The sequence below is a fragment of the Rhinolophus ferrumequinum genome, chromosome 25 (assembly GCF_004115265.2).
Source record: "Rhinolophus ferrumequinum isolate MPI-CBG mRhiFer1 chromosome 25, mRhiFer1_v1.p, whole genome shotgun sequence".
Taxonomy (NCBI): Eukaryota; Metazoa; Chordata; class Mammalia; order Chiroptera; family Rhinolophidae; genus Rhinolophus; species Rhinolophus ferrumequinum.
In genome coordinates, this window is record NC_046308.1 from 25278148 (window position 1) to 25301627 (window position 23480).

The following is a 23480-nucleotide window of genomic DNA, read 5'->3' on the forward strand; positions in this document are numbered from 1 at the left end:
GTGTGGTTATTTTTTCCATAAAAGAATATAACAAGTATTAGTCAGAAACCCTAAAACAAGGTAGACTTAATGCAAGCCTTAGGTTTTGCAAGAAATTCTAATGATTGGGACACCCAGTTTAAGTACAATTTGTTCAGTTTACTCAATATTCTGCCCATTCAGATAAAGCAGCATTAAATATTTCCTTTAAGAGGTAAATTAGCCAAGTTCCCGTTTTTTGAAAGAATCATACAAGGATGTCAACTCACTCTTTACAAAAATATACCATTTTCTATTTCTTGGGGAAGAAACCTTTTTCTGAAGTGCAATTAAGCAATATTAAATGATTCATAAGTTACACTGATTATCTGTTTCAATTGTATCACATAGTACTTGATCATTATCTGATTAACTTAGTGATATAGAATCTAGATAAATTTCCTAAGGCAACAACTTGAAACAGGGAAATTCATACATCTGGAAGCAAGTACGTTAATGTAAGTAAGTCTTGACCACTTTCCTTTGTAGTTGCAATGCCAAATATCTTTCATAAAACTTTCTGTAATATACTGATTGACGGCGGGGGGTGGGGGCAGGAGCTGCCCAAGGCTCTAATGGCAAACCAGGTTCCAACTTCCAAAACATTACGGAAGTTTTGAGTGGAAAAGAACCTTCAAGATCATCTAGTCCAACTTCCTCCCTTTACAAATGTGGAGTCAAGACCCCAAGACAAGTATGTCTTCAGAAGGGATTTGGCATATAAAAATTACCAAATGCCACCCACAAAACGTTGTTCCCAAAGAGAGCTATTCTGCTAGCCTGTGAGCTCCACGAGAGGGGCTACCTCTGCCTTGTTCACTGCTTCCCTGAGTCCTGCCTACTGCCCATCACATAAGTACTGTTCAACATATTAAGTAAATGAATTAAGGTAATTTAAAAGTAGTAAATCACTAGCAAGAAGATCAAATTTTTCTTAGCAAAGAAAATCAATAGTTCCAAGGTGGGAAGGCATCCTAAAATATTGAATAAAAGCAGGAACAGAAAAGGGCCTAAAACATAATAGATACAGCTATAATTAGCAAAGGAAATTAGTATCTCTGTAACAGAAGAGGGCTAATGGCAGACGACAAAGCTGCTTTAAAAGTATCTGCCAGTGGGATTGCAGATTGGTGCAGCCACTATGGAAAACAGTGTGGAGGGATCTCAAAAATCTGAAAATGGAACTACCTTATGATCCAGCAATTCCACTCCTAGGTATCTATCCGGAGAAATCCAAAACTCTAATTCAAAAAACTTTATGCACTCCTATGTTTATTGCAGCACTATACACAATAGCCAAGACATGGAAACAACCGAAATGCCCATCGGTAGACGACTGGATTAAGAAACTGGTACATTTATACAATGGAGTATTACGCAGCCATAAAGAAGAAAGAAATCTTACCATTTGCAACAATATGGATGGACCTAGAGAACATTATGTTAAGTGAAATAAGTCAGAGAAAGACAAATACCATATGATCTCACTTATATGTGGAATCTAAAGAAAAGAGTAAGTGTATGAACTAATCAGAAACAGTTTTGGAGACAGAGGAAAAACTGAGGGTCGCTAGATGGGAGGGGGGTGGGGACAAGGGGGAAGGTGAGGGGATTAGAAAACAGTCAGTAACCACAAGATGGCCATGGGGCTTTGAAAATTAATTTGGGGAATGTAATCAATAATGTAAAAATTTTGTAGTGTATCCGATGGACACATGTCCCATTTGGGAGACCACCTCAGGGATGATGTAGATGCCTGATCACTGCACTGTACACCTGAAGCTGAACAATAATGAATGCCAAGTATAATTTTATATATATGTATATGTATGTATGTATATACTTACAAGAAGCAGAGTATAGCATTAGGAATAGAGACAGTGGAAATGCAATGGCTGTGTGCGATGTCAGAGGGATAGTGGATGGGGGAGGGGAGTTCACACAGTGTGAGGAATATAAATGATAAACGTCTAAGTATTACTTTGTCTTGTGCACCTGAAACTAAAAAAAAAAAAAAAAAAGTATCTGCCATTCTTGTTATATTTTTCTTTGAGGGGAGGTGTCACCTGCCAAATGGAGCTCTGCAGCTCTGTCCAAACTTTATTATTTCTTATGCCTTACCACCTAAATAAATATTAAAAATATACAGTAGTTCTGTCAAAGGTAAAAAAGGAAAAAGACTGGAATTGTTTCCTGGATTTTTGTAAGGTCAAACGGAAGGACCACCAGAAACCGAGATCTTACCTCTCTGGAGCTCCGGGCTCCCTGGGCTGAATTCTACCAGCTTGTACTTCTTCCGAATCTGGCTATCAACGCTTCACTTTTGTGATTATAACTGGTCAGTACTGTCTTCATGAAGGAGAGATTCTTGCATAGAACTTATAAATAATGCAGGAAATTTTGATGCTCAATGCGTATTAAGTCCTCACTTGTCTGGGTCCCTCCGTGCTAGCAGCTGAGGGTCTTGCCTCAAGGTGGACAATACTAATTGTGAAAAACAAACATCTTCCATTGCTCAAGGAACTATATTCGTGTGGCGATAAAGCTGTTAACATCACACCGGTGGGTAAATCACAGGTACTCAGACAACAGCTCCTGCTGGCAGCGGCACAATGAAAGCCACACCCAGCATGCGTGGTCATGTTTCAGGGCTTCTCTGGGATACAAGAATCCTTCTAGACATGGAATCCTCAAGTGCTTTTCTATTTAAAAGAAGACAGGTCAAAAAATCAGGTATCCTGAACTACTTAACTACTTCAGACATAAGCAGCAACAGGTGGTGGATGCAGTCATCAGACTGTCAGGTAACAACACTGTTTGTCTCGAACTTCCTCCCCATAAAAGGGGGAAAAACTCAGTTGTTTGGGGAAGAACTGCCTTGGGTTGAAGGTGATTTTATCTGACCTCCATCACCTCTGAAGTTGCTACACTAGCATCTCTGTTGAATCTTTTTCTCAGTACTTCATACCCTGGAGCACCACCTCAAGCTGGTATTCGGATGATGTTAAAAATGTTAACTTTTATTCGTATGTCGTAACTGAAAAAACACATTCAAGAGAATTATCTAAAATGTCTAGGACAGCAGGGGAGAACCACTCATCTTTTAACTCCTCCCCTACAAACACCCCGCCTTACGTACTAACTGTTCCACAATCAACCACGTCTAAAAATGAAGAATTACACATGCACATGTGTACACACACACAAATTACAAAAAAAGTCACACAGTTTTATCGTTACAATTCTCTGTTGCTTCCCAAACACAAAGGTACTTTCTTCTATTCATGATACTAATGTCTAAAAAGGAAATTGTGCAAAGAAGTTCCTGCCCCTCCCCAAACAGTAGGCTGCTTTATTCCCTTCATATGATGACCATGTGATTCTCTCAGTTTTGTAGTTATTTTCTTACTAAAAACTACCATCTATAATGCAAAGATAACCTATAATAACAGATTTCTCCATTAAGTAAATTTCATGTATCTGGTTGTGGGTTAAAAAAAGAAATAATCTTGACACGGATAAAATCATCTAAAAAGTAAGGTTATTAGAAATCCTCCTTCAAGATATCTGGATACAAGCATTAAGTCAAGATTCAGCCAACTGTTTTTAAAAAAGGGTAAATACTGAATTACTTCAAAACTTTTTTTTTTTTGCATTTACATGGTGTAAACTACAAATCGTAAGTGCATGAAAGAATACATCTTCATATTTTGTCACATACCCTTCCTATGAAAAACCTGAAAATAATCATGTTTTAAGTTTATGCATCTATTCTTGGGCAACCTGAACTTTAGAAAGCTGTTAGAAATTCAGGCAATCAACACTTTTTGTAGCTCATTTGGCAGTATTTTTATATTTTATTCTTACCTTTATAAAGATTGCTAAAAGCAATGGTCATATGAAAAAATGTCTGTATCTTCTACAGAAATCAAACATTTTCCCCATGTGGCTCAATGTCCCGTATAACGAAGGTAAACTATAACTACCATTTTCTCAGTGCCTACTGGGTGCTGAGATTTGGTCTAAACAGTCTACAATTATTATTCCTGATGTTTACAATAATGCTAAGAGAGGGTCCCACAAAACAGCCTGAGGAGACTGCATGCAGGTTTACTAGTGCGACTGAGAGGGACAGGATGGGCAGAGGCGTCAGCCTATCCCAGAGCGAGGGACGGAACTTGGATGATCCTTCAGAGTTGTCCTGAATTGAAGCAAGAAGGCTGTACCTTTGCACTTCAGCACTGGATCCACTCAGTGGATCCAGGTTGCCACCTGAGAGGGAGCCTAACCTTGGGGGAGACAGCTTCCTTGGGCACAGAGAAGTGCCTGGGAAGAATCCAACCGGAAGCCATCATCAACCAGCGCTCCAGGCAGCTGGAGGGACGGGACTGACCCCTGACCCGTGTCTCATTCCTGGAGGTGGGGTCTAGGCAGTGTATCACACGTGTGACGCATCCTTATTTAACAGAAGAGAACTACGAGCAAGGTAACAACTTGTCCAAGGTCAATATCAGAGTGTGTCTAATGTGAGTTAAGTTTTAGGTTTCAAAACTAGGACCTGGTATGCTTCTCTTTAGCAGCTGACATTGAAAAGTATGGAAAAATCACCGGATTTACCTTTTGCCAGTTGCTGGGAGTCATTTTAATATACAGCTGAAGTAACCATATTTTCCTGGATTACTCCTATTCTCCCTGCATTGATTTATTTTCTGATTCTATTTTTAGCTTTCTTCACAGGCTATTTTTAGCTTTCCTTTTGGGTATATTTATTTCATATTTTACCCCCCAAAAATTCACATTTTAGGTACATGTATTTTGTCTCATCCCCATCATCTCTCAGGAGAAGAGTACCCAAACCATTTACATTAGGTTACAATGGCAGGCGTAGGGTAAGGGACATTCCCTGGCATCCTTTGTCAGCCACACCCTTACCTGCTTTTACTGTCAAAAAGTAACTCTATTCCTTCTGTAATTCAAACTTACTTCCTTTAAGAGGAGTTGGTAGTGCAATAAATACCATCATTTATAAAAGACTTGAATGAATGACTGAATAAGTCTTCTATAATAAAAATTTTATTTATGTTTTAAATTCTTCCATGGGACTTCAAAAATCAATGTTTCTCATTGTGTTTATAATCTTAGGACACCATGAATTAATCTGGAAGAATTTTTTAAAATTGTGTTTTCATTTCTGTAAGAACCATGTATAAGCATAATGATGTCCCTCTGGGTGGGTGCTGCTATGTGATTTTGGTATTGCATTTATGACTGTTTATGATCACACGGTTGCCAAAATACTATTTCAGTTGTCAAAATTTAATCAAGGTAGGCTGATGATTCATAAGGGAGCATTATAATCAGGTGGTTAGGAACAGGGAGTCAGACTGCTTAGTCTAGCTTCCCCACTTGCTAGCTTTGTGACATTAGACAAATTAATCTCTTTGTGCTTCAACTTCTCCATCTGTAAGGCAGGGCTAATAATACTACCTCATTCATAGATTTGTGTTACATGAAAAATATAAGTAGTGCATTTAAAAGTGTCTGCCTAATAACTTGCTCTCAGTAAATGTTAGCCATTATTATTACAAAATGACAGTCACACTATATGGAGATCAAGGTGCCTTATAAACAAAGGTTAGTTCAAGTAGAGAAAAATAGTAGCAAAGTTTTATTACAAAGTACATGGCAAGACTAACAAACTCAAAGAACCTTACTGTAGCACTCAGTATCAGAATCTTGTTTTAAAAAGCAATTAAGTTTCAGCTAAGCTGTCCTCCGATATTAAAGGAATACTAGCTTGATTTTCTTTTCTTAGGACTTAATGTGTTTTATAAAGTTGTTTTCGTATGCTAACATGTGAGCTCTATAAAAGGCGTCTATATGTAGGTTTAGGTTTGTTACATAATAAGTAACATTGTTATATACACATTTTTGCCTACACATTACTCAAGTTTCAGAAACACCTGGCTGTATCATCACAGTTTCTTCAACTTTTTGATCATACTTCTTTTATAGAAAAAAAGCCAAAACTCTTTAATAATTTTCAAAGGTTTATATGGCAGGAATAAGGTGCCTAAAATACTGACATATAAACAAAGGGAGAAAAACAGGAACCCAGAGTGAGGGTTCAGCCTTGCTCACTGGGCAACTATTCACAAGAAGCAGGAGGCAGGCAAAACTCAGCAGGAATCAAACAAGAAGTTCCAGTGACCCATATATTTTCTTAGAGTTCGATATTACAAAAAGCATGCAGACTTCTCATCCAGTTTTTGGTATATGGAAATTTGGTGCATGGAGTTAAAACAGAGTCACCATCACTTTAAAAAAAATAATGTTTCATAGATATGTGGTGATGCTAAAGTTAAAATTTTTCTCTTTATTTTTCCTCTTAATTTTGTAATATGGTTTATAATACTTATATAAAGAAAAACAATTTACACTGCTCTAAAATTAGCACAACTCTGATCTCTCAAGTCCACCTATGAACCTAATTTGCACAAGTCAAGGAACATTACCTGCTTTTGCTGAATCTTTGGGACCCGGCACAGGCTGCTCATTGTCTAATGAGTGAACGAATACTAATGTGGCACTTTGCTGCGTGGCGGGCCAACTGGACACATCACAATACAAAGGCATAATATGAAATGTAAATCATTCTCAATAAAGCAAAGGCAAATGAATTTCTATTTCTTGTGCATAATGAAAAGAAGAGAGCTCAAACTTTCTAAGGTCAATAAGGCTGATATCAAGGAATGACATATCCGAGAAGTTTTCTAATTGTGTTTATTGTTTTAAATTACTACATTTTAAATACCATATTGTTTTCTATCAGAATGTCAGCTCTTTGAAGGCAGGGTTGTTTTGTTTGTTTGTTTTTCCCCAGTTTTGTTCACTGATGTATTCCCAGCACCTAAATCAATGCTTGGCACGCAGAAGTGGCTTAATAAATTTTTGCTAAATGAATGAATGAATGAATGAAATGAAATGAATAAGAATTCCTTAAGATTTCATATGGTAGTTGAGAGATCAAATATAAGGTTGAGGTACTTTTTGACCAATTACACTCTTCTTTCTAAATCATATACCAGCTCTTTCGACTTAGAGAAAAGTATTTACAAATTTAAAATAATAATAATAATAAAAGCAGTTTTTGGTAGATATAAACTTTATTCTGGTTTTATTAATATCAATTACAAACATAATTGAGTTATTCGGATAAATGAAGTAATATGAATGTAGATAGTGAGAAACAATATTGTGAGTTTCAAAAATTCAGGCTATTACAACAAAGTCGTCTTACATAGGCTGAGAAAATGCAACTAGAAAACATATCTAAATAAATAACTTCCATTCTACTGTATCAATTTATATTGAATGAAGTATTATTTGGTAGCTCAAAATATGTAATTTATGAATACAGCCAAGAACACATACGTAAAAATAAAATGATGGCTGTTATTCCTAAAATGTCTGAGAATAAACACAGGTTTGTATTTTCCTAAGGAATAACAACACATCCCACTAAGTGACAAGATAACACTCACTTGATTAGTGCCAAGAAAAAAAAATTTTTCCCATTGGCTCTCAACGACTCTCTCAACTAAAAATAGGTAAGAATTATTATACAGATTTAAATACATGCCTTATTCCAATATGTAGACATTTCTCAATTATTCAGAACAATGCAGGGGGAGGAATACTCGGCATAGATTACAAACTCCAGGTAATTTGTAACATATGCATACAAGGCACAGATTCATTAAGCCTTCATTTTGAACACTGAATGAAGTTTTTGCAATGGCAAGTAGCAGGCAGAACACATTGCATGAACCCCACAACAGAAATGAAATTAAAGAGTACCTAATAATCACAGCAATTCTAACAGCTGTTTAAAATCTAAAGCTCTTTATGATACTGGTCTTTGCATTTGAAACTTGAGAAGTTTTCTTTCCCATTTTTCAAAAACATTACACAGATATAACTTTCCAAAGGGGGAAACCCTCAACCTGGTGATATGACCATATACTTTTGAGTGCCCTGTGACAATTAACATTTTAAATTTTAGATCTGAACGTTAGTTCTTACCCTCTGGTAATGTTACAAAAGGAAAAACAGAAGGTAGGATAACCCCTTCTGAAGACTGGGGAGCAAATCAGAATGCGAAAGAGTCTGTCTGTATAGAGCAGGGGTGTCCAAACTGCGGCCCGCGGGCCAACTGCGGCCCGCAATCCATTGTTAATTGGCCCACAGCAAATTCCAAAAATATATTTAGTTTTCTTAAATAAACCAGGTGAGGCAATACGTACTTCACCTCGAGTGAGTGGCCCGGCTGTTTGTGTGTTTTACCACATATGGCCCTTGGTGAAAAACGTTGAAAAAAGTCTGGACACCCCTGGTATAGAGTATACATAAGAGGTAACAGAGGCAGGACTGTCCTAAAGTGGTGTTTTATTGGATCTCACTGGGTCCTAGAACCAACTCTAAAAACCTAAGCTATGAAGTAGTGTGATGATCCTTGAGGATACAACAAAGAATCCTCTGTAAGTTGGAAGAGCACTAAACAGTTGAGTTGTGTGACAGGTTAAGATCTAACAAATCCTATAAATTAGAATTTTCAGATTCTCCAAACAGCTCCACTGATATTGATATATCTGAAATCGATTCTCTTCTATTCATTTTTATTGCCACTGTTTTATCTCACCGTTTGTCTAGCTTACTGCAAGAAGCCTCTAAATGATCTCTGTGCTTCTAGTCTTACCCTTTCCAATTTATTTTCCACATTACAGCCAGTTTTAGAACCTCTTTAAGATTAACCATGTCACTCCCCAGCTTAAAATTCTTTGAAGTCCAAACTCCTTAGCACATCATCTGACCTCTAGTTTATGTCTCCAGTCTCATTTCTTACCACTTCCCATGTCCTTTCACTCTCTTCCTTCAAACCCTATGCTCCAGCTGCCCAGAACTACATAATATATAAGACATTTCACTAGAATAATACGGGACAGGATGGGTTCCAAATTGATGGTATTTCTGGAGTTTTGATACCTTAAGTCTAAAAGAGCCCAATGACTGAAGAAACTTGATCTTCCTCATTATCTTCTAATTCTCTTTTATCCAACTGCAGGTTATGACCCATTAGTGGGTTGGGAAATCAATTTTAGTGGGCTGTGACCGCCTGTAAACACGGCAAGGGGAAGATGAAGAGACAATGTATAGGGAATCAAGAACCGTTCTGGTGAAGAAGACCCGGGGGTGGTGAGAGGGTGGCGAGGGGGTTGGAGTTGAAAGGGGAGTACAGGTTAGAGGGGTTGGGTGCAGATAAGGGGTATCTGAGGATTGCCAGTTTGGGGGAGGGGGACTGGCTGAGCCTGCGGGCACAGTGCATGCATGTAATAATGGGGAGGCGTTATGCCCACACCAGGTGTTGTCGTACATCGGTGGAACAGTGTCAAGCCAACCCAGAGTATCCCTGGTCTACTCCATGCCCTCCCGGAATGTGTCCCTGCGGCTGCAGGGCCTCCAGGAGAAAGACTCCCGGTCCTACAGCTGTTCTGTGAATGTGCAAGACAGTCAAGGCTTGAGCAGGGGCTACAGCAGCAAAACTTTAGAACTCAATGTACTGGGTAAGTGAGAAGCACACACTTTCCAACACCTCCCACCCCCAGGGGAGGTCAGGCAGGTCTCTCCCCCAAATGGCTGAGTGTGAAGGTTGGAGGAGGGGCAAATGCAGTGACAGAGGGTATATGTGTGGGAGTTGGGGGTGTGTGTGTGTCTGTTGGTCTCTTGGGTGTGAGTTTTTAACCAGTGTCCCCTCCCCCAGTGCCACCAGCTCCTCCATCCTGCCACCTACTGGGAGCGCCCCATGTGGGGACCAACGTGACCCTGAGCTGCCAGTCCCCGAGGAGTAAGCCTGCTGCTCAGTACCAGTGGGAGCGGCCACCCCCATCTGCCCAGGTTTTCTTTGCACCAGTTTTAGGTGAGGGACTTCCGGAGACAGCTGAGACTGTAGCTGGGGTCTGGGACGATGAGAGGTACCAGCGGGACTGGGGTGAAAAGGGAAGGCAATGCTGAAAGGTACCAGGGAGGAAAAGGAGGGGGTGGGGGAGGGTGTGGGGACGTGGAGAAAGAGCCTGCCAGCTGCACCCACATGTTGGGTGCTGTCGCTTGCTGTGTAACTATACTGCTAAAGAGTACATATGGCCTAGTGATCCAGGAGCTAGATTACCTGTGTTCAAATAGAATAGAACATACCAGAGTGTACTGCATATAGTTAAGTACAGTGTCATTATGTTGATTAAGTAAGTTAATATTTGTAAAATATTTAGAACAGTGCATAGCACACAGTAAACGCTACATAAGTGTGAGCTATAATCATGATTATTTGTGGTATTTGTTTCAGTTGCACATATACACTATGTGAGTACTAGGCCACAGGGTAAAATACATTTCTTCGTGTATGTTCAAAAAGATGCATTGCTTTGGTTTTTCCTTCTAGCATATAAATTTAAGAGGAAGATATATAATGGATATTTGCACAATTGCAATTCAACAGTATAAAAGCTATTTATCAAACATGTAAATTATCTAGAATTGGTATGTCCACTATACTGTTAGCCCAAAATTGTCTGCTCCAGCCTTTTGCATGCTTCTCTACGACACCACCACCCGTTCATCTGTAGCTTCTAAATCAGACCTTCACCATGGTCCTTTTCCTTTGATTGAAAGGCATGACTTTTTAAACAGCTGATCACTTACAAATTTTCTAGAACAACTGCATTACTTGGATTTTTCCTGCTTTGGATTCTTGGACAAAATATATTTTACTGTCTTTACAGTTCGCATCATTTTAAGTTATGCTGCCTGCCCCTGGGCTTTTTTACCCCAACTGCCCATCTGTCTCTACTCCCTTCAGCCCCACTTCACCTTCAGGACCACCTCCTAACAACCTACTGCACACCCTTGCCGTGGGCGACTGTAACACCGTGAGCGTAATGGCAACACAATGCACAGGGCTTGCTCTCAATACTGTAACTGGTGCTTTAGTAGCCTGACTCCTCCACTGGAAGGTGGACACCTTGATGGGAAGTGGTCCACAGCTGTATATGTAGGGCCTACTGCAGGAGGCACTCAAACTATTTGCTGGTACATGATAAAAAATATATAGTTGTTATATCAGACCTTACTATTTATAGAAACCCTGAGACGAATCTGTCAATTGCGTGTGATTAAAGAGAACGGGCAAGATCTCCATATCCTCCCCCAGACACTGGGACTGTAGTCAAGAGTGAAGCTCCACACCTTTCCTGTTTCCTAAGGGCCGAGGAATTCAAGGGCCGCTCTAATCCAGTCAAGAAGATATTGAAAAGATGCTCAGAGTTCTAAAGCAGTGGTCTTCAAATGGGGTGCCCATATGCCTCCTTTAATAACTGATCAAGGAACCTTAAAACAGTAGGGATTCCTGTCATTAATTTAGAATAACCAAAGCAACATAAGTTACAAATATTGTTTCTTTTAAATGTAAGTGGAATATTGTCTGATCATCAACATTTTCAAGATATATTTGATAAAACCTACAGATAAGAACATTGGGTGGATTTTTCAGATTCAGAGTACATTATTCAATACATTTTACAGGCAAGCTTCATCTCATTCACCTCACACTAGATTTAGTATTTCCTACATCCTGTTAACATCCTGTAAACTTTCAAACATACGATGAAACCATTTTAATGTCAGCTTAAAAATGTTCTAGAGAGTACATGGATTTCAAAACTCTTTTGGGAGTACATAAGCAAAAAAGTTTGAAGACCATTATTTCCAAGCTGTTCTGGCCAATACAATAGCCACTAGCCATATGGCTACTTAAATTTAATTAAAATTACATAAAATTTAAAAAATCACTATCATGGTCACACTAGCCACATTTCAAGTGCTCAACAGCCACCCGTGGCTAGTGGTTACTGCACAATGTCTGTTGGACAGGGCAGATACAGAAAACTCATATCATCACAGAAAGTTCCATTGGACAGCACTGTCCTAGAGAACCAAGAATATGGGTTTGCCCCAGCCAGCTGAGGTGATAATACTTGATTCCTTGCAATAAAAGCGCTTCCTCCCACAACAGTGGACCATTTTTCTTGACTTCTGTCAAGGTTCCTCCTACTCAGGAGTAAAGTGACAGGGACGGCAAGAAAAGGGAACCTTGAGCCCCACAGAGTTTGAGTGGGTAGCCAAGAGAATCCTTTCATATATACAGAGTTCTTCAACACTCTGAATGACAACTTTTTGCCTACACTGCTCAATGCAGTAGCCACTAACAACATGTGGCTATTTAAACTAAATTAATTAAAAAGAAACTCAGAAGACTATTCAGTCACCATTTCAACATGTGCTTGTTAGACCCCAAACCTCCCAAACTGAAAGCCTAAATACCGTGCTACCTCGGTTTTCGAACGTAATCCGTTCCAGAAGTCCGGTCGAGTTCTGAAACGTTTGAAAACAGCCGACAGCTCGGCCTCAGGATCTTGCACTCAGCGGAAGCCACGTGACAGGTTCGACTTCCGAGGCGTGTTCGAAAACCAAAGCATTTACTTCTGGGTTTACGGCGTTTGTAAACCGAAATGTTCGTCAATGGAAACGTTCAAAAACTGAGGTACCACTATATAAGGGCATGGTTGGTAGCCTAAGTCTACAGTCATGCACAGCTCAATGCTGGGGTACGGTCAGAGAAAGGCGTTGCTAGGCAACCTCCTCATTGTGCAAACGTGGGAGTGAGTGCACTTCCGCAAGCCCGGTGCAGCCTACTACACACTACAGCCTACGACAGCCTAGTACTCCTAATCATATACATAGGCCATATAGTGTCCTACGTGGTCCACTGTGGACCAAAACATTGTCATGTGGTGCATGACTGTATACTTGCAAGATACACAGCAAGCCTGTCAGATTCACAAGCAGACAAGCGAACTGGAACACACAAGCTTTTGGGTCACAGTGGCATGGGAACAACAGAAACTGACTATGTAACAACCGGAAGAAGGGGCGGCAGGTTAGCTCAGTTGGTTAGAGCGAGGTGCTCTTGACAACAGTGTTGCTGGTTCGATCCCCATATGCGCCACTGTGAGCTGCACCCTCCACAACTAGATTGAAACAACTACTTGACTTGGAGCTGATGGGTCCTGGAAAAACATACTTAAATAAACAAGAGTATTTTTTTTTTTTTAAGATACTAAACTCTATAAATCTTTAAAAAAAAAAAAAGGAAGGAACCAAATCTGAATCTTTCTTACGAACTATCTGAGCAGTATCCCATATTTCTTGGCAATCTTTCAACGATAACGCAAAGGGAAAGTCTTGTCTACAAATACCAGAGAAAAATCTTCAGAGGTGGGCAGACTCCATTACAATGATTATACAGGGACAATGGTATCTTTTGGCTCCAAGTTATCTTTGCCCTATTGTTTCTCACAAATAATGACAAGGCTTAACAGCAAAAATAAAAGACCAAATATACTATACTGTGATTTGTCTGCTAACGTACGAAATTTACTTCAAACATTATGACAATTACTGATGAATAAATCTAAGCAATGTCCCTAAAAAATTAATCATTACGTTTGCTGGGCAGAAAACTCCCTACTACTTTTGAGTCCATATGATGAGCACCAGCATTGAGCCAGCAAAGACAAGTGTTTTGGGTCATGCAATCACCTTGCATTTCACCTTCAGGCAGAACCAGAAGGATACATCTGTTTCAAAGACATAAAGCCCACACTCAAGAGGCAAATTTTTAGAGAAAACCCAAAAATATGGGACTTGAGAATGAATTTTGCAGTGTATCAGATTAACTGACGGAAGTGTGAATATATATAGCATGTGAATGCTTTCAGAAGTGAATGCTTTCATGATTTCTAAGTCTAGAGAGATCTTTCAACTACTACAGTGTGGACTGTAATGAGATCTCTCCCTCTTTTGAAGTCATCACACTTATTGTCTGCTTTAGTAATGACAGTAAGTCATTTTAGTATATGACACTTAATCAACTATACTATCCCGTGGGTTGTCTTGTATAGCTTTTTAACTCTGATGTGTGTATATAGACTTTGACTGCCCTGAAGCTCTCAGATGGTATATTACAATTTCTATTCATCCTAACATCTAGCAGACAGCTCTGTACACAGTAAGTGCTCAAGTATTTGGTGAATGGAAATATAAAGAAAAGGCTTATACAAAAGGAGCAAAATCATGTAATGACTAGACAGAAAACCACCTATTTGTTTACCTGGCTCCAAAATTAGGTTGGAATTGTTAGCAGACAAATTTTCTTCTGGCAAACAAAAAGCAACAAAGCATCAGAACCAAACAATAATCTGTGCAGAACAGTCTCAAACACATCCATTTTATCCAAATGACTGAACAAATATCAATAACAGGACATGTCAGACTTCAAAACGAAACTCTGCAGCAATAAACAAATGTTTATATCTGATTTTAAGTTAAAATCCTGTGCACTTAGAAAGATACATGTTCACTGGATAGTAAAAATTGTACTTTGGTAGCAAACCCAAGAGCTATTAATTCAATTTCAATATTTACAATTTTAATACTTCCATTGTACAGATAAGAGGAATGAGGCACAGTCCAGACAACCCAGACAACGGAAGTGATGTGCTTGGAGGTTATTCAGGAAGGTGGTCAGGGTCTTAAGAGGCTGGAATAAGACTCAAGCTTTCTGATGCCTTGGGATGATGAGATGAAAGCTGTTACATCAACATGTTGAAACTGTAACTAACAGAAAGTTTCATGAAAAAGCTGAAGTTACCTATGTATCTCTTCCCTCCTTTCAAACTTAGAAGAAATTATTTACTGAGTTTTCATAATTTAATTTTGGTTGGTATTTCATGTACATTAGACCACAAATGGTGTTTCTTCCCTGTGAACCTCCGTTTCTATTTTGAAAAATCTAAAAGCAAAAAGGATTACTGAATTTCTTTTTGCAAGTCTCATCAAAACAATAAAGTGAAAGAAATTTCTGAGTTATTTGTTCTAAATCGGCATTTTTGAAACTGGAATCTAAAGATTTGCTTTCAGGGGTGTGGGATTCTCAGAATTTTTTAAGGTTGTATTTGTATGTTCATTAATATAATCTGGATTTCTTGGATATCCATCTCATAATTGTTTAAGGTTATGATTTCAGTGATCACATTTGCTTCTATGCTTACGATTCCCAACGAGTTTGGGCAAAAAATGCCATCCCTACCAGTAAAGAAATACACAGATATTATGACTATGAACAACAAGTAGTTCTGTGAAAATGGCTGAAAGAATACTACCAGGATCTTTTAGCAGACACTATGGTAAAGGAACTCTCTTACTTAAAAAACACTTCCACAAATCAGTGTTCCAGAAACACTTTCATCTTACAATACAAATCTGAACGCCTAGATTAAAAATCAGTAGAAACAGCAAATCTGGCTGGTGGTAAAATTTCTAACCCAAATTAAGCCTCTGTATTTAAACATTCAGGTACACAGGATAGCCAGATGCACACTGAAAGCTTTACTTGTCACCACATCCGGCACAATAACTAAAGCAGGGAAAAGCTGGCTTTCATGAAGGAGCTTAGTCAGAAACATACTTCAAGCCAATCAAACTCTGGAGGCATCGACACTCCAAATTCCAAACCAACTCTCAGCCAAGCTAACTCCATGATAACAATGCACTATCTGGCTGCAATCAAGCCTTTCCAATTCTCCAAAGCATCTCCAGTCTTACTTGTCCTTCACAGCTCAAGTTAGAAGCAAGACGATTGACACAAAAGCCAGTCGTCCGAAGGCGCTTTTTGCATGGCTCAACCACTGCACTCATTTGAAAATTCCTAAACTGGGGGCCCACTGCCCCCCTCTGCTACCCTTCCTCAACCCCGCCCCGGACCGTAAGCCTCTGCCTGGGCGCCCCTCTGCCTGGAACAAAGCGAGGCCGCGGCGGTGGGGCGAGAGGCGCCCGGGCTCGGGGACGCCCACGGCGCACACAAGGAGAAACCACCAACTTCAGAGCGCAGGAACGTCTTCCATTGGCAAGAAAGAGGGGCGGCGGCAGGCACGCCCAACTTCAAACTCAGGAAACCTACGGGCTGGCGGCCATCTGGAAAAAAACCTCCTTCCCAGGGAAAGAAGAAAAAAGCGGAGAGATGCGAGTCGCCCTCCGGGCCCGGGAGGGAGCCCCGAACTCGGACCGGCCCCGCCCCCGAGGCCCGCTCCCCGCCTCCTCTCTGCCTCGGGTTCGCAGCCCCGGGCCGGGCGGCCGGTTACCTTGATGCGTTCCCGGCACTGGGACGGGGTCCGCTCGTAGCCCAGCTCGGCCAGGGCCCGGGACACGCGCTCGTACATGGCCGGCCCGGGGGCCTTGCTGCCGAACACCGTGCCAGCTCCCTCCAGCTGCTGGTACCGCGCCTCCACCAGCCGCTCGTTGCCCCACACTGCGATGAGCGCGTTGGTCTCGGCCGGCGTCCACGACATGCCGCGGCAGGCGGCGGCGGGGGCCCCCCAGGACGAGGCGGCGCTGCGGCCCCCCAGCCCCAGCCCGAGACCCCCGGACGCCGCTGCCCCCGAGCCCGCCGCACTGCCTGGCCCGAGCGGGGAGGCGCCCCGAGGCGTGGAAGGATCGGACAGCGAAGGGTTCCCGTCGCTAAGGCCACCAGGAGAGGCCGGGGAGAGCACCTCCATCTTCGGGATTTTGAGCGGCGAGTTGGCGGGCCGCTCCGAGCCACAGGGCGCAGCCATCTTCCTAGCGGCGGCCACTGCACCGCCCGGAAGTGACGCGTCTGCGCTTCCGGCCGCCGCGGTCTCCGGGGTCGCCCTGGGGCCCGGCTGGCCGGTGGGCGCGCGTCTTGGGGTACCTGCTGCGGGGCGCAAGCCAACCGCTCCCGGCGGCTTCTCTCCGCGTGCCCGCCCGCGCCGCCCGCTCCTCTCCCGGGGTGAGGGCCGCGGAGGGGGCGCGCCGGAGCCCGGTGCCGAGGAGAAGGGCGGGGGCATGAGGGTGCTGCTGCGCGGACGGAGCGGAGCCTCCCCACTTCCTCTTCAGTCTCAGCCCCCGCGAGGGAGGGCGCCGCGTGGGGCCGCGGTTAAGGGGGACTGGACCATTGCGCTCCTCTCTGCTTCGGCTCCACCGCCCCTTCCTTCAACCCGGCCCCGAGCGCAGGGCCGACGTGCAGGTGGAGGCCGGGGAGCCTCCGAAGGTGTATCCAGGGAGATGCCAGGGCTGGAGGGCGAGCATCTCGAGGGGAGGCTTTAAAAAGCAGGTGACCTGTAGGTTTTCAAGAAACCCAAACGCATTAAATAACAGCAACTCTGCTTCCAATTATGATAGATTTTGCAGTCAGTCTGAGTGGGTGTGACCGTTTGTAAAAGAATTAGATGTCTTACTGCGTTTGTGCAGTTCGTTTATAGCTTTCATATGTTCGAACTCCGGAGCCCAGCAGAAAAGTTAACTTTCCAATACCATTCTCCCTTCTCCTTGATTTGGAAGTTGAATTGTTTTCCCACTGTTTTTCATACTCTTCAGTGTAAAGAGATTAAAAAGAAGACTTCGATTATGACAGCTCTTGTGACCAATGATAATTAGTGTATTAGTCAGTGTAGAACACTCCTTACTTCTTTCCTTAAAGTGCTGCAATTTAATGAACCAAATCCATTACGCAGCTGTAAGGTATTTCAATACTCTTGAAAGCCAAAAATCTAATTGTTTATCTTGGACCTTTAACTTAAAAACCTCAGCAGATTTTTTTTTTCAAATTTGCATAAGCTATGCAACACTTTTTAAAGTAGCAAACATAGGTTAAAAAAAAATAGAACTGAGGTCAGCTACATTTTTAACTTAAGAGGGACCGAGAATGTCGTTGGAAAACTAAAGGAATAAGCAATAAAGATGAAGTAGAGATAATTATCTTCGTATGCCATATTAAAATGCATCCATAGTTTCTAAGCTACCAGTATGAAGAAACATAAAAAGAAGTTCCAGAATTTATACTATCTCTTCCCCTTTTTCTAAGAAAAAGATACAGTCTAGCACCTTGGTTAAGAATATGGGATTCTAGAGTCAGAATGCTGGGCTTCAAATTCCAGTTCTGTAATCTCAGCCAACTTAACCAAACTCTCAGTGCCATCATCTGTAAGATGAGGATGACCTCACAGCGTTCTTGTGAGAATTAAGTGAGGTAATAACAGGGAACTCCTTAGAATGGTGCCTAGTTGACAGTTAATGTTGTGTGAGCACTAGCTATTATCTCACTTTGCCTATACTCGATTTAATAGAATCTTCCTTTTGTCACTTTCCACCACTGGTGTTCAATGTTCTCGTTTTCAGTTGTCTTAAGGGCTGTAGTGGAATCTCAGATATCTATCAAAGTAAATTCACTCTCATTCAGCCCAACAGTAAGTTTTTTAATGTCACGTTTTGTGTGTATGAAAGGGAGAATCATGCCAAAATCACATACTAAATCAGACTTCAAAGAGTTTTCTTTTTTAATTTATTTTCAATTACAGTTGACATTCAATGTTATATTAGTTTCAGGTGTACAGCATAGTGGTTATACATTTAATTCATGAAGTGGTCCAAAGAGTTTTAAAATCACTGCTTATCCCACTCTCCTTTTCTCACAAGCCTAAAAAAAAATCCTCCCTCCTTTTATTGTTAATTCTGATGATTCTCAAATTAACTCTGACTGATCAGGAAGCCTTCCTAGACATGTAAAGTGGGTTGACAGAGAAGTCTCCCCACAAACTTCTCTTTCTAGACATTATTACTTGTATACCCCCCCCTTTAGTCCCACACTCATCATTTTTCCTAATGAGTAAAAGTTGTTTCAAAAATAAAATTTCCAGTAACACCCTAAAGTTAAAACGAAGCCAATGATGCAGAAGTTATTGCTGTGTAGTGCGTACATAGTATAGAGGCATTGTGATACAGGCAGCCAGGATCGTATGTATGTGTCACGTCAGCTCACGGCTGATCCTGGGTTCCAGGCTTGTGTGATGTGCTTGTTCAAACTTCATAGGTCAATCAGAATTTATGAACTAGCAACTGTGTTTGAAATGACGTGCTACACCTTTTATTGGGATCCGAGTGATAGTTGTAAGTTGATAAAAATCTATTCGAGAAATAACATATGAAATATCTCAAAAAGAAAATAATGTGCAATAGGGTACAGAACCATACACACTAATCTTTTACCTATAAACTATCAGCTACTCCCCTTAATTGTATCATCCACTCATCCTTTTCCTCCACAGTCTGTATCAAGTCTTTGGTTTCCCAGCTTTTTTATGAAGCCTCCCCTAACCAGTTGGACAGAAGTCTTCCATCTAACACCCATTCACACAACCTAGTACTTCATATTAATGTTTTCTGTTTTAAAAGCTTAGTTAACTCTCTTGCATATTTTCTGTGTTTTAGGATGATCAGCATGTTTGTTGCTTCATCTTTTTATTCCTTTTATGTTTCCACGTCAAGTCCTATTACCTTCTAAAATATTTCCCAAATCTCACCACTTCTCAGCCGTAGCAGTCCAAACCTCCATCATGTAAACTTTACTGGACAAGTGGACTTTGTGCTTGTACTGCCTTCACAGTAGCCAAAGTGAACTTAGTTTTTTAAAAACATTTCCTTGTGAAATATAACATGCATATAGAGGAATACATAAAACATACATGTACAACTACTACATGAATTATTATAAAGCAGATATTACATAATTACCATCCAGATCAAGAAATACCGATAGTGCCCAAAAAAGAGAAATGTATACACATTTTAAGAAAGGAAAAAACTATTAAAATTGTGATACTCGATATATATCAATAACAAAAGATGACTACAGTCACGTTTGACTTCTGCAATTACAAGAGGTGTTCAAAGTGGTTACCATCAGCATCCAGACACTTCTGATTACAGCGAACTACTGCTTGAGCAACGTTGACCAAAGTTGCCACTTGTATACATTTTTTTGGCACCCCGGTAAGGTATAGACAGCACTCTAGCCTCTTCACAACCTCTTCCCATTGTTAACCCTTATCTCCTTTATACAGATAACCACTATGCTGACTTACCTCTCTTTATAGTTTATCACTTTTTTCAAAGTTTTCTCTGGTTTTGAATGTTACGTAAATGAAATCATGTACTCTGTGTCTGGCTTATTTCATTCAATATTATGTTTTTAATTGATTCATCTATATGAGGCTTTAGTTTATTTTGTTGCTGTAAAATTCTCTGTTTTATGAATGTGTCACATTTATCCACCCTAGTGTTGAATTTTTGGATTGTCTCTAACTTAAGACATTATGAGGAATGCCGCTACAAACATTCTTGTACATGTCTCCTAGTGCATATGTGCAAGCATTTCTGCAGAGTGTATACCTTCCTCCTTCCCTCCATCCTTCTCTTTTCTTCTTCCTTATTTCCATGTGGATATCCAATTATCCCAACTCCATTTACTGAAGAGACCATTTTCCTTCCCTCTTTGGTAATGCCATTTTTGGCATAAATCAATATCCATATGTGTATGGGTCTGTTTCTGGGCTCTTTTATTAAATTGGTCTATTTGTCTATCCATTTTTCTATTTGTGTTCCTTGTGGCAATATCATATTGCCCTAATAATGTATCACACTGGCTTTATGATAAGTCTCATGTCAAGTGCAGAAAGCCCCTCCTCTTCCTCTTCCTCTTTCTTCAAGAGTGGCTTGGTATTCTTAATCCTTCACATTTCCATATAAACATTTTAGAATTGTCAAGTTCTACAGAAAAAGCTGTGGATATTTTGACTGGTATTGTATTGAATCTATGGACCAATTTGAGAAAACCTGACATCTTTATAATTATCGGTTTTCTGATCCTTGACAATAATATATCCATTTATTTAGTTTTTTGTTTCTCTCAATAAAGTTTTATCATTTTCTGCGTGAAATTCTTATACATTTTTTGTTGGATTTATTCCTAGGTAGTTGGTATTTTTTTTAACACTCTTGTAAGTGGTATCATTTGTACAGTTTTATTTTCTAATTGTTTTTACTGGTACAGCCATCAGTGTTTTCACTTTCTGTGGTTTCAGTTACCTGTGGTCAACTGCAGTCTGAAAATATAAAATGGAAAATTCCAGAGATAAACAATTCATAAGTTTTAAATTATGTGACGTTCTGAGTAGCATAATGAAATCTCATGGCATCCCATTGTGTCCCGCCCAGGACATGACTCATCCCTTTCCAGCGTCTCCACGCCGTAGACGCTCCCCAATAGTTAGTGACGTAGGAGCCCTCTGTGTTATCAGATCAAACGTCATGGTATTGAAGTGCTTGTGTTCAGGTCACCCTTATTTTACTTAGTTATGGCCCCAAAGCTCAAGAATAGTGATGCTGACAATTCGAATATGCCAAAGAGAGGCTGTAAAGTGCTTCCTTTATGTGAAAAAGTGAAAGTTCTTGACGTAATAAGGAAAGAAAAAAATGTATGCTTAGGTTGCTAAGATTTATAGTAAGAATGAATCTTCTATCCATGAGATTGTGAAGAAGGAAAAAGAAATTCATGCTACTTTGGCTATAGCACCTCAAACTGCAAACACTATGACCATAGTGCATGATACATACTTAGTTAGATGGAAAAGCCATTAAATTTGTGGGTGGAAGACAGGAACAGAAAATGTGTTCTGATTGATGGCAATGTGTTTCCCCAGAAAGCATTGAGCCTATAGGAAGACTTCAGCAAGGGATCCCCGAGAAAGACACCAAGCCATTTACTGCAAGTAAAGGATAAAGTTTACAATAAGACATTTTGAGAGACACAGACAGACCCCCCACATTCACTAACTTATTATAGTTTATTGTTATAATTGTTCTATTTTATTAGTTATTGTTGTTAATCTCCTAACTGTGCCTAATTAATAAACATTATGTAGGTATGTATGTATAGGGAAAAAACAGCATATACAGGGTTAGGTACCATGCATGGTTTCAGGTGTGTCCTAGCAGTCTTGGCACGTATGGAACATATTGGCATGTGCACACATTATTTGACATTCTTCCAACAAGAAATCGAGTCTGTGTTCCCTCCCCCTTGCACCTGGGTGAATCTTTGTGACTACCTTAATGAACCAAATGTGGACAAAGTGACACTGACTTTTAAGGCTAGGTTTGGAAATACCCTGAAGCTTCTGTCAGTTTCTGTTGAGGTACTTTGAAAACCTCCAGATTTCGGGTAAGAAGTTGGGCTACCTTAAGTCTCCGTGGAGAGCCCACAGAGCGAGAAAGAGAGAAAGATAGCTAAGTAGTCAGGTATGTTCCCGCCTCCAGTGGTTTGTCTCCCTAGCCCAGATTCTAGACATGTGATTGAAGATGCTTTGAGATGACCCCGGCCCCAGCCACCACCTGTCTATAACGACACGAGAGACGTAGCGAGAGCTCCTAGCTAACCCCAGGCACCTGTGGATTCATAAGCAAAATGAATGATTGTTGTTCTGTGCCACTTTTAGGGTGTTTTGTTATGCAGTGAGGAGTAACTGGAACAATGACCTACATACAATCCTTTTCTACCTACCACACCTCGACTCCCACCTTAAATACCCTCCAGCCACACTGGCTTTGTCTGTGTCCTGTCAAACAAGCCAAACTTATTTCTGTTTGGGGGTCTTTGGACTTGCGTCTCCTTCCCTGAGAACACTCTCATCCTAGCTCCTCAAAGCGACAGCCTCCTCTCATAATTCATCTCCTGACATGTCACCTCCCTTTAGACAAGCCTTTACTGCCTATTACATTGCCATTTTATTTGGTCGACACACATTTTCTGAAATAATTCATGCATACTACTTTTTCTTTCATGTGTTTATTATATTCCATCCCTCTCCAGAATGTAAGCTGTTTGAAGCCAGGGATTTTCTCCATTTTGTTCACTTCTAATAGGTCCAGCACTTAAAATAGTGCCAAGCAGCCTTTCATCATTGATCAAGATGGGATAACGGGGACTGAATATACCCACACATCTTAAATAACTAGAAAACCAGACAAAATATATGGAACAGTGGTTTTCAACACATAGGCCATCAGACAATGAAGGACAGTGAACTCTGAGAGATGAAACATGAAGTGATTGTGATAATGGTTTCACAGGTTTGGGCAGATGTTACAGATTATTAAGTTGTGCACTTTAAATATGTACAGTTCATTGCATGTTAAGTATACCTCGATAAAGCTGTTATAACAAAATAGTTCCAGGCAAATAATAAGCTTCAATAAACATTTGTGGACTGGCCATTGACTTTCCTGGACTGTGATTTCTTAGTGGTCAGGGATTGGTTTTTCTATACATGTTTATGTAATACCCAGCAAAGCACCATGTCAGGCTTTTTCCACGCTACCCAGAGAGGGACCCATACCGCGCTGTTCTCGGTTCCCACGTAACTTAAAGGAAATCTTTCACA

The 23480-nt window shown here is 40.7% G+C and overlaps 2 protein-coding genes across 8 annotated transcripts in view; one reads left to right on the forward strand and one right to left on the reverse strand.

Moving 5' to 3' along the window:
* MSANTD2 (Myb/SANT DNA binding domain containing 2) overlaps window positions 1–17074 on the reverse strand; it is a 29492-nt gene extending 12418 nt beyond the window's left edge. For all 7 annotated transcript variants that reach the window (XM_033098018.1, XM_033098017.1, XM_033098024.1 and 4 more), the window contains exon 1: window positions 16329–17074. In XM_033098018.1, coding sequence (XP_032953909.1) covers window positions 16329–17051 — 723 coding nt within the window. In that variant the 5' untranslated portion in view covers window positions 17052–17074. The remainder of the gene's footprint in view (window positions 1–16328) is intronic.
* On the forward strand, window positions 8352–10109 carry LOC117017608 (endothelial cell-selective adhesion molecule-like). Its single transcript, XM_033098026.1, has 2 exons — window positions 8352–9641; window positions 9839–10109. Exons 1-2 carry the CDS (start codon window positions 9500–9502, stop codon window positions 10087–10089), a joined length of 393 nt encoding a protein of 130 aa, XP_032953917.1. The 5' UTR covers window positions 8352–9499; the 3' UTR covers window positions 10090–10109.
* Window positions 17075–23480: the final 6406 nt, after the last annotated feature.